This window comes from Gymnoscopelus braueri (assembly GCF_963280865.1).
Source record: "Gymnoscopelus braueri genome assembly, chromosome: 8".
NCBI classification, from domain to species: Eukaryota; Metazoa; Chordata; class Actinopteri; order Myctophiformes; family Myctophidae; genus Gymnoscopelus; species Gymnoscopelus braueri.
Genome location: NC_137609.1, coordinates 54,795,420 through 54,807,581, shown reverse-complemented (window position 1 = coordinate 54,807,581; position 12,162 = coordinate 54,795,420). Strand labels below are relative to the sequence as shown.

The 12,162-nt window shown below is 42.9% G+C and overlaps 1 protein-coding gene across 4 annotated transcripts in view; it reads right to left on the bottom strand.

Moving 5' to 3' along the window:
- ltbp3 (latent transforming growth factor beta binding protein 3) overlaps positions 1-12,162 on the bottom strand; it is a 111,875-nt gene that overhangs the window by 15,236 nt on the left and 84,477 nt on the right. For all 4 annotated transcript variants that reach the window (XM_080436436.1, XM_080436434.1, XM_080436437.1 and 1 more), the window contains 9 exons: positions 10,772-10,891; positions 9,407-9,529; positions 8,854-8,976; positions 6,368-6,487; positions 5,577-5,705; positions 4,061-4,231; positions 3,199-3,282; positions 1,579-1,707; positions 227-364 (listed from right to left, as the gene is read on the bottom strand). In XM_080436436.1, the coding sequence (XP_080292562.1) occupies positions 227-364; positions 1,579-1,707; positions 3,199-3,282; positions 4,061-4,231; positions 5,577-5,705; positions 6,368-6,487; positions 8,854-8,976; positions 9,407-9,529; positions 10,772-10,891 (1,137 nt within the window). The remainder of the gene's footprint in view (positions 1-226; positions 365-1,578; positions 1,708-3,198; positions 3,283-4,060; positions 4,232-5,576; positions 5,706-6,367; positions 6,488-8,853; positions 8,977-9,406; positions 9,530-10,771; positions 10,892-12,162) is intronic.

The window sequence follows — 12,162 nt, the reverse complement described above, 5'->3', positions numbered from 1 at the left end:
ACTATGGGATGAAATCACAGGAGGTTGAGGTAACTAGCCAAGCGTTGCTACCAGGTTAGCCACTGAGGCAGCCGTCCAACCTCTCGCTTAGAGTAATATTTAAAGCTCCAATGCGTGCCTTTTAGTTTTTGTAGTCCTATAGTGACTTATATGCCAGGGCATCTTCATCCGGATAAACGGATGAAGATGGATGGATATACAATATGGATGGATGGATGTATGTCACCTGTCACAGTGATGATGACACATTTCTTCTTGTTTTGGTCAGGGGTCCAGGGAGCGTTGCAGTTGCAGTAGAAAGAGCCTCTAGTGTTCACACACTGACCGTTGGTACACAGAGACTCGTCATGACACTCATTCACATCTGAAGGACAGAGAAACAACATGAGGGATATTATCAGCTCCTCAAACCTTTTCATATCAACGACCCCCATAAGTTACAGCCCGGTAAGGGCCCATTTGGTCCACTTAAGCCCTATAGACTTGGCGAATAGCTAAAATAGGCGATCTACAAGCTCATGCTGAGCTTGTAGATCGCCTATTTTTGCTACTTTTGTTTTTGTTTTATATTTTGCCATTTTTTTCACCTAAAATGATTTGCCCAAAAATAGGGACACCAGGTTGAGAGTCACATGTGCAATTGTGCATGTTTGTGTGAGTGTGTGTGTGTGTGTGTGTGTGTGTGTGTGTGTGTGTGTGTGTGTGTGTGTGTGTGTGTGTGTGTGTGTGTGTGTGTGTGTGTGTGTTGTTGCAGTTACCTATACACTCCAGCAGGGTGTGTGTGTGTGTGTGTGTGTGTGTGTGTGTGTGTGTGTTGTTGCAGTTACCTATACACTCCAGCAGGGTATGTGTGTGTGTGTGTGTGTGTGTGTGTGTGTGTGTGTGTGTGTGTGTGTGTGTGTTGTTGCAGTTACAGTTACCTATACACTCCAGCAGGGTGTGTGTGTGTGTGTGTGTGTGTGTGTGTGTGTGTGTGTGTGTGTGTGTGTGTGTGTGTGTTGTGTGTGTGTGTGTGTGTGTGTGTGTGTGTGTGTGTGTGTGTGTGTGTGTGTGTGTGTGTGTGTGTGTGTGTGTGTGTGTGTGTGTGTTGTTGTAGTTACCTATACACTCCAGCAGGGTGTGTGTGTGTGTGTGTGTGTGTGTGTGTGTGTGTGTGTGTGTGTGTGTGTGTGTGTGTGTGTGTGTGTGTGTGTGTGTGTGTGTGTGTGTGTGTGTGTTGTTGTAGTTACCTATACACTCCAGCAGGGTGTGTGTGTGTGTGTGTGTGTGTGTGTGTGTGTGTGTGTGTGTGTGTGTGTGTGTGTGTGTGTGTGTGTGTGTGTGTGTGTGTGTGTGTGTGTGTGTGTGTGTGTGTGTTGTTGTAGTTACCTATACACTCCAGCAGGGTGTGTGTGTGTGTGTGTTGTAGTTACCTATACACTCCAGCAGGGTGTGTGTGTGTTGTTGTAGTTACCTATACACTCCAGCAGGGTGTGTGTGTGTTGTTGTAGTTACCTATACACTCCAGCAGGGTGTGTGTGTGTTGTTGTAGTTACCTATACACTCCAGCAGGGTGTGTGTGTGTGTTGTTGTAGTTACCTATACACTCCAGCAGGTTGCTGTCGTAGTAGAATCCTTGTTGACAGTAACACTCGTAGCCTGGCTGTGTGTTCATGCAGCGACCCTCCTTACAGATCTCATTGGCAAACAGAACGCACTCGTCTATATCTGTAACAACAGACCCCAGAACAGTTATGAAGACACATGAAGAGAACAGAACGCACTCGTCTATATCTGTAACAACAGACCCCAGAACAGTTATTAAGACACATGAAGAGAACAGAACACACTCATCTATATCTGTAACAACAGACCCCAGAACAGTTATAAAGCCACATGAAGAGAACAGAACACACTCATCTATATCTGTGTGACGATATAAAAAAACTAGAATCTAGAAAATGGAACGAGCCCCGTCGTAAGATCTGCACTGGTTTACATCTTCATAACTTTTGAAAAAAACAAAACATTTCTGAATAATTTCTGCCATTTATTCCACATTGCCTGCCAAAGACGTTGAAAATTTTTCATTATTCACAACGAATTAGGAGACAATTTCCAAAGATTTGCTGCTCCATTCACTTCAATGTTCAAAAATAAACACATTGTTTTTTGGTTTGAAACACAGTGAAACATGCTATTTTCAAACATCAAACATGTCAACGAGGTCACAATGACCTCGTTGACATTTGTGAAACCACACCTGAATCACCTCAGTGATTAGCAACCATCAGGGGATCAATTATACTGGAGATAAATATTCTTTGACTACTTGAAAAGGTCGAAAATCGTTAAAAGCCCTGGCAGAGGCTACAGACTGTTCTAGAGAAACTCTGGCAGTCAATGTGTTAATGCTTTGAACCATTTTTGCGTTGCTATCAATAACCCCCAGAACCGAGAGGCAGCAGTGTACCATACTGCAGCTTATTAAGGCTGGGGCCAGACACATAAACGAGAGAAAACTGTTTCGACCAATGGGCTCGACTCACGAGCTTCCGCACGGGGTTGCGCATGGAGGTGACGTAAAAAGTGTCACCTCCGTGACGCAAAACGTGTCACTTCCGTGACACAATACGTGTCACCTCCGTGACGCAAAACGTGTCACTTCCGTGACACAATACGTGTCACCTCCGTGACGCAAAGCGTTTCACCTCCGTGACGCAAAACGTGTCACCTCCGTGACGCAAAACGTGTCACCTCCGTGACGCAAAACGTGTCACCTACGTGACGCAAAACGTGTCACCTCCGTGACGCAAAACGTGTCACCTCCGAGACGCAACACGTGTCACCTCCGTGACGCAAAACGTGTCACCTCCGTGACGCAAAACGTGTCACCTCCGAGACGCAACACGTGTCACCTCCGTGACGCAAAACGTGTCACCTCCGTGACGCAAAACGTGTCACCTCCGTGACGCAAAACGTGTCACCTCCGTGACGCAAAACGTGTCACCTCCGTGACGCAAAACGTGTCACCTCCGTGATGCAAAACGTGTCACTTAGGCCCCAAATAGGCCCCGCCGTCACATTTCCCAGCCCGGAAGAAGGGGTGAATAAGGGAGTATGCACTGGGTGAGCAATTCCACACAAGTGGATGGGCGGGGATTTCCGGTGCCCTCTCTATTATTTTTAACTCTATGGTTGCTACACAGTAATACGTACCTCGGTGCAGAGACAAGCCGTATTCAGTGGTTCCCTCCTCGTGGTAGAAGCCCCTCCCCACCGGACACAGGGAGTGGAACTCAGCTGGGACACAGATACAAGGAACACCAGTTACATGATATGGGGACACAGATACAAGGAGCACCAGTTACATGATGTGGGGACACAGATACAAGGAGCACCAGTTACATGATGTGGGGACACAAATACAAGGAGCACCAGTTAAATGATGTGGGGACACAAATACAAGGAGCACCAGTTAAATTATGTGGGAACTCCTTTTCTGCCCTCATGAGCAGTGGTGTAAAGTAACTAAGTACATGTACTCAAATACTGTACTTAAGTACAATTTTGAGGTATTTTTTACTTTAGTGGAGTATTTCCAATTTTCTGTACTTTTACTTGTACTCCACTACATCTCAGAGGCAAATATTGTACTTTTACTCCATTACAAACATTTCGATTTTTATCACTAAACATACATTAACCAATAAAAGGGATATTTCACTTTAAAAAAAAACTTTTAGTCATTTTATTTAATTTTTTTATTGTATTTAATTCTTTTCATTTTCCAAAACAAATATTAAAAATAAATGAAAAAAGTAATTGAAAAAACACGGCCCCCTCACGCATTAGGAGGGCAGGATGAGTCACCAGAACCAAGGACGGGTGTTTTTGATGAATCTAACATGGTTAAAATGAAGTTTGAAGTTACAATGGGTTTTACTTAAGTAAAACATGTGAGTACTTTTTTCCACCACTGATCATGATTTCGCAGAGTCTGCCTTCAGTCTGCTCAAAATTATGCAATTATGGCAAATTATGCAATTATGGCAAATTATGCAATTATGCAAAAACGTACAGGAGTGGTAGACGGGACAGGGGTAGATCTCACAGTGGTCGCCCCAGCCCACCCCGATGGAACAGCAACACTCCTGCTTGGTGACGTTGGTGGCCAGGACGCTGTCACAGAACACCGTGTCGTCCAGGTTCAGATAGCACTCCTTCTTATCCTCCATCTCTAACGCTACCACTGTGGGAGAGAATTATTATTATTATTATAGCACTCCTTCTTATCCTCCATCTCTAATGCTACCACTGTAGAGAGAATTATTATTATTATTATAGCACTCCTTCTTATCCTCCATCTCTAACGCTACCACTGTGGAGAGAATTATTATTATTATTATTATTATAGCACTCCTTCTTATCCTCCATCTCTAACGCTACCACTGTGGAGAGAATTATTATTATTATTATTATTATTATAGCACTCCTTCTTATCCTCTATCTCTAACGCCACCACTGTAGAGTAGAGGGACAGAGAGGAATGAAGATGTGGACGTGCCGTTGTGCTCATAGAGGTATAATATAACTAGAGGGCGGATTGCCCCGCCCCCAGCTATCATTTCAATGAATGTGCTCAGTGGCGTTTTGAAGCACCCGGAAACCTGCCGGAAGTAGAATTATTGGTTCGATTTTGACCACCCGTAGAGTTATGAGCATGCGCACTAGTGTCCTTTTAGCGTTCTACGGCAGCCCGTGTGTCAAGGATTGAACGCGAGATATTTATTAAATACACTCGAGATGCATATTTATATGTAAATGCATATGTATGTATGTATAATATGTTTACATATTTATATGTATATATATAAATATCTCTCAGTATGTTTTGCGCGTGCATGTATTTCTCCCCGCCTGCAGTTCCAGCTTTGGCCACTGGGGTGGCAGCTTCAATGTTTCTCAGCAACTCTGGGGGCTTGGTTGTGCTGCTACATTTTTCACCTTATGTCTCACCTCAGGTACACACCTGCTGCTTTGTTAGGCTATGCGTATATATGTAGCTATCTTTGCTTTTTCTTTGACATGTTTATTTTTATGTTTTCCTCCTTGCTTTTCCTCTTCCTCTCTCCCCCCTTTTTCTTTCTTTCCTAGAAACAACAAGATGATGGAGCTATTTCTACCCATTGTTTTACACCTGCAAACCTGTGATGTGACAATAAAACCGTTCTGATTCTGATATCTTACAGAATGTTTATCTGTAGGTCAAATAAGATTCCCCAGGTGTTCTGCCGTAGAATGGCCAGTAGGTGGCACTAAATAACACTTGTCACTTGTTAAGACACTTTTTTTTTTTTTAAATGAAGTTGTTAAATTGTTATATTATCAAACATACATTTGCCAAAAGGAAATGCCTGCATCTAATTCAATCTCACCAGAAGCAGGGATAAAACATATCGGACATAAATATATAAATGAATGACCAACTTAGCAGAGGCAATGTTTGCGTTCTGTGTGGATGTGCTCCTGACACGACTGCAGTTTAACGTAATGCTAATGAATCACACAGAATAAATGCTCCCGAGCAGACTTACTTTCACAGGTGTGTTTGTCCTCAGACAGCATGAAGCCGTGGTTACACTCACACACGTATGACCCTGGTCTGTTCTCACATGATCCATAAGGCTGACACAGACCCCGGTCCACCGAGCACTCATCTATGTCTGAGAGAGAGAGAGAGAGAGAGAGAGAGAGAGAGAGAGAGAGAGAGAGAGAGAGAGACATTTGAGTGCACGGGAGTTGGGAAAGATCCGGAAAAGACGCACTGTGATTGGCCAGTATAGTCACCTTGATTGGCAGTTGGGAGGGACAAACCCTCAACCCAAAACATGATTTACGATTCTGTGCCTGTTATCGGTACATAACTCGGACGGCGCTGAGTCGGCTCAAGTGAACTTCACAACGTTCGGCGCGGCGACTCGCTCGATTTAGCTCGCTCGGTTGGTGCCTCTCGTGGCTCAATTTCGCATGAGACGGCGCATCCTCCGTCGCGGTCCAAAACTATACTTTTTCCGCAAAGAAAATTGTCCGCGGTTGTTGTAAAAGTGATGGTGGCAGCAGGATTCGTCCTTGTGCTAAATCACGGTTTAATAGTTTTTTTTTGGGTTGTTTTTTGGTGAGATCTGACGTTCATAGTGACAGAACACTATGCAACGTGATTGCCTTGAATGCACCCCACCGGAAGTCTCGCTAGACCAGATTTGAAATCTCGTCTTTGAAATCTCGTCTAGCGAGACGTCCGGTGGGGACCCCTGGGGGTCCCAAGACCCCTCATTGAGAGTCCTAATGAACCCAAAGTATGTCACAGTATAAATAAACCACTGACCATGGCATCTCCTGCCTCCCACCAGGGTGTATCCCTTCTGACATTCACAGCGGTAGGAGCCCATGCTGTTGATACAGCGCCCCCTCTGGCAGTTGGAGGGTCTCTCACACTCATTGATGTCTGAAATGACAAGAGAACATCTTTCAACACTCAGCACTGGCTGTTCACTATGACACTTTATATTCTGTAGGGGGCGCTATTAAAGCTTTATTCATGCAGAAATACAGTAGCAACCTGCATGGATCCAGTGGGTTTGTGAATTCATGTCTTAGGGTTTTAAATGGCTTTAACTGGGTCAGTTCCTGTTGAATGTGACAATTAGTTGGCATGGGATTAGCTCATACTTGGGTATAGAAATATTGTTGAAATATTGTGAGCTTGTAGATCTGCTATTTTCAAAAGATTTGATATACATTTTATACATTTGAAAACTTGTGAAACGGGACATTCTGCATAATGAGTACTTTTACTTTTGTACTTCTAAGTATATTTTGATACCAATACTTTTGTACTTTTACTCAAGTACATTTTTTATTCCGGACTTTTCCTTGTAACAGAGTATTTCTATACTGCAGTATTGATACTTTTACTTAAGTAAAACAATTTAGTACTTTTTCCACCACTGCAAATGTGTTAGTGGAGTCCCAGTTGAGTATGGCGTCCACAAAAAGTGTTTCATTCAGCATCGAGGGGAAGAAAAACAGATGTTTCCTCATCTGATGAAAGCTGAAACATGTGTTTCTATTCCTTACAATGATGAATTAAACATGTGATGCACTGTAAAACACATTTAATGGCCTTTTAGACGGCAAAGCCAGAGCTTTGAGTTTAGGTGATTATATGTACTACTGTATTACAGCGTTGAGTCACGTTGACAATTTATTTATAAGCAGATTATTGGGCATTTCATTGGATTCTTTGGGCTTGTTGCAACAAGCTGTTTAGCCACAGTGTTCAGATAGCTAATGGAATTATGAGGGAGAAAAAAAGGGGGGGGAAAACTAAACACCTTCAAAGATAAACTTTGAATGAAATGTGCAGCTTTTTCAGTCTAGAAAGAAAGCATACTATCACACCAACATATTGCCACTGTCTAAAACCCTTTCTTTTCAGGAAATGTAAAACATCTATCCGATGTAGTTATTATTCTAGTCACAAGTTGAGTCACTTTTTAACACATTGGGTGCCAAAACCAGGATTCTCTAGCTGTGCTAGCGGGGGGGGGGGGGGGCTAGCGCAGCTCTGGAATCACCCACGGTGACTCTGAGAAGGAAGGGACAGATGGATCACTGTGCCAAAAAAACTGGCTCCCGTCCGCTCCCATTCTGTCTCCTTGCAAAAAAAATCTAACTTTTTTTTTCTTTTTACAGTGGGGAAAATGAGTCATTTTCGATCCGCGATCACTCCACCATGGTGACTCGCATGAGAGATGTTATTGTTCCAGGCGTTAGCCAGGACCATCCACCATCGTGCACGCATATATTGTTTACAATCGGGTGCTCGTCGTGGAGGCTACAGCTGTAAACAGCGTAGCGTTACAAACGGTGAGATCTCTGGCACTCAACGTCACTTTTTAAATAAAACTCCGGCACCGAATGTGTTAATAGTTTTCATTGCTTCAATATTTATAAAATCCACAGACAAAAGTAAACCTGTTTCACTTTCACTTAAAACTATTTTCAAAAGTACTGAAAATAAGCATTGTGAGCTCGAAGGTCGGCTATTTTCACTACTTTCGCGCGACCCTCTTGTACCACAAAGTAGGGCATTCAATTCCGGAGGAAAAAACAAACATATAAAGTTGAAATATATAGATAGTGAAACCAGAATGAAGGTGGACCAGTGGTGGTAAAAGTACTGTAGGCTACTACACAACGCATTGTGAGCTTGTAGATCTGCTATTTTCAAATGGCCGAAATATATAGGACTGAAGCGGTTAATGTGTTTTGTAATAATAATCTAAATCTACAAAGTAACTAGTAACAAAGTTCAAATAATTGTAGTGGAGTAAAAGTACAATATTTGCCTCTGAGATGTAGTGGGGTAGAAGTAAAAGTGTAACGGTTTGACTTTGATGTTATGTTCGGGGTACCAGCAAATTGGAAATACTCCAGTAAAGTAAAAAATACCTCAACATTTTACTTAAGTACAGCACTTGAGTAAATGTACTTAGTTACTTTACACCACTGAGGTGGACCTACCTTCACAGTGGCTCCCTTCCTGTGTACGTTGGTAACCAGGGTAACACGACCTACCTTCCTGTGTACGTTGGTAACCAGGGTAACAGGACGTACCTTCCTGTGTACGTTGGTAACCAGGGTAACAGGACCTACCTTCCTGTGTACGTTGGTAACCAGGGTAACAGGACCTACCTTCTTGTGTACGTTGGTAACCAGGGTAACAGACCTACCTTCCTGTGTACGTTGGTAACCAGGGTAACAGACCTACCTTCCTGTGTACGTTGGTAACCGGGGTAACAGACCTACCTTCACAGTGACTTCCTTCCTGTGTACGTTGGTAACCGGGGTAACACTGGCACTGGAAGGAGCCCTCTGTGTTGACACAGTGACCGTTGGCACACAGTCTGTCGTCCTCACACTCATCTATATCTGGAGAGACAGAGAAAGAGAGAGACATATCTATATCACATATCTATTTCTGTACAAGACAAGGAGAAACTTTGTTGATCAGAGTCCCACAGGTTCCAAATGAAGGAATGATATTCAGACATTGGCCTTTGACACAAAATGTCTCTCACTGTAATATTCATACATTGTTATGAATATAAGTGAGAAACATTTAACTTTGTAATGGTTTGGAATAGTTTTTTTTTGTGCTATTGACCCAAACTATGCAAAACATCTGCTTCACCTATGCACTGAGAGATAATAAACAATACATACTTTAAGGCATTCATTCACACACACACACACACACACACACACACACACACACACACACACACACACACACACACACACACACACACACACACACACACACACACACACACACACAGAGAGAGGATGTGCCACCAACCTCTGCAGGCCTTGCTGTCAGCAGACGGTAGGAACCCTTCGTGACACAGACAGCGGTAGGTTCCTGGTAGGTTCTCACAGCGTCCGTTAGGACACACACCCGCCTTCTGACACTCATTGATATCTGGACACACAGGGAGGAGGACACACATACTGAGGGCTATATATAGTAACATTATACAAAACAATCTATAGTAACAATATTAATTAAAATGTGAAGTTTTTCAGAAAACTGTTTTTATTTAGAGGGTGTTTTTAGAGTTGGCCTAAGGTTCTAAATGGCATCATGCAATTTTGGAACGTCTGACTATAATGTCATGGCCAAAATATGGAGGCCAGGTTGAAAGCTGCTAACACCATTATAATGATGACACATTGTCTGGTTTTGTTTTGTCCTGAGTGCTTATCATGTGGACATTATGCTTCATAACAGTCATGTTTGGTAATGTATTGCCACATATCATTCACTCACCAACTATGATGTTTTGTAAAACTTTTAATGACTACCTCAGATGAGTTTGCAATTGAAAAGCAGGCCACTAGGTGGCAGCACCTTACACAAACGCAACACTGAATGTGTTAATTTAACTCTTGAGGATGTCAAAAGTGACCTAATGGTCCATTTTTACACTTTCAGAGTTAAATAAAGGCTCAGGATTTTCCTGTGAATAATGATTAAAAGAATAGTGTAGACTTGAGGCCTACAAATGTCTTCTAAATCCTAACAGTTTTCTGAAACACTTATGTTGCTATAATATCGGTGGTTCTCAAACTTTTTCATGTCAAGGACCCTCAAAATATGATATGTATTTGTCCACGTACCCCCATCTCAAAATATGTTGTTCCAGGGACCCCTCATAAGCAAAGATTTGAGTTAAAAATGTTCGCTAAAAGAAATATACATATTCAAAGATCTGCACAAATGATCCTGATTTTATTTTAAATAGCAGATCTACAAGCTCATAGCGCGGCACTCGGTGTCACGCTATGAGCTTCCAGGGACCCCCAGAAGCAGAGATTTGAGTTAAAAATGTAGTTTAAAAAAATACATATACATTTATATTCAAAGATTTGCACACATTTTCAGGATTTTTCAAAAATAGCAGATCTACCAGCTCATAGTGCGGTACTCGGTGCCGCGCTATGAGCTTGTATATCTGCTAGAAAGGGGTCCGCCTGTAAACATTAAATGGTTCTATATTTCTGTAACGCCAATAGGTAGAGCTACCGTAGAGGCAGTGGGCCTTGTGGGTCAGAGGTCATGTTGCAGAACGTGCTTTAACACATCTGTGTCATGCACAACACATACACAGTCAAACTGGATATGTTTATATGTTTATGTCCAATTAATTGTTGTGTTTCTCACCATAGCAGGTTCCTCCTTGTGCTTCATGACCCGGTAGACAGGGAACACACTCATAGGAGCCTGGTGTGTTCTCACACTGTTCAGTGGGACACGTGTTGGGGTTCAGACACTCGTTGATGTCTACAACACACACGCGCACGCACGCACGCACGCACACGCACACGCACACACACACACACACACACACACACACACACACACACACACACACACACACACACACACACACACGGTACGTTAAAGCAGTGGTTCTTTTCAGGTCGTGACCCCCGAAAATAACCATATTTGAACTGGGGACCCCCCCCCCCCCCACCCTGATAAGCACTTGGAATGTAGGCATTCGCTTTAGATGCCTCAACAGATAAGACATTGTGAAAAAAAATTTATGTTTTTGCCCCTTTCTTATATTATTTGACAATTTGGTCAAGGTTTGATTTTTTTTAATAGTATAGTTTGTTGATAACATTTGATGCCATAATCTGGGGACCCCCCCGAAATCATGTGGGGACCCCCCTGGGAGTCCCGACCCACAGTTGGAGAACCACTGCGTTAAAGCAGTGGCTCTTAAAGGGATTCCAGGCAACTTCAGAGATCAAAAAAAAAAAAAAAATGTTGTCAAACACCGCCCTCCACTCCCCCCCACCCCCCCCCCCCCCTCCTCCTCATCATTAGTTTGTTTCCCCGACCACCAGACAAGTGACGCAGGGGGACTTCTGAAAGGGCCATGCCGAAAATAGGTTGCTTTATTCGGATACAATGCGCGTCACTGCCCGCCCCTGCCGGTTCTCTGAATTTGTATTTTTAAATAGGCTCTGTCATGATTAATTGACCACATATATGAAGTTAAACAACTCAATTCTACACAAACGATATCTTAAAAGTTAATTCCGTGCCTCAAAATAGAAGTTTGAGAGCTTTATGAAGTTTTAAAACAGCGGAGAAAATAGCGCACAGAAAAGATGGCTGCCGCTCGTTTTTTGGTCGGGTGCACTCAGGCTGGACTCTGTTCCATTCGGTTTCACTCGAACTCGTCACCTGATTGGCCAACTTTTGCTGTCAATCACAGAACATTGATCGAGGACGCTGATAGGACAGTTCACACGGACACGGACGCGCACATGCGTGCGTTTCATTTACGTCCCGGACAGAACCGGATACCCGGATGTCAAAACATAAACAGTAGGGAAAATACGGATTTCAGAAAGAGGACTGTGTTTCAATGCAGGAAAACAACCCAGCATCATTATAGTGGCTGATAGAGGGGAAAACAATCAAAATATATACATAAATATTTTTAAATTTAGGCTTAAAGTTACCTAGAATCCCTTTAAACTATTTCATGTTCAGGACCCCCCCAAATTGATACGTGTTTGGCCGCGGACCCCTTTTTG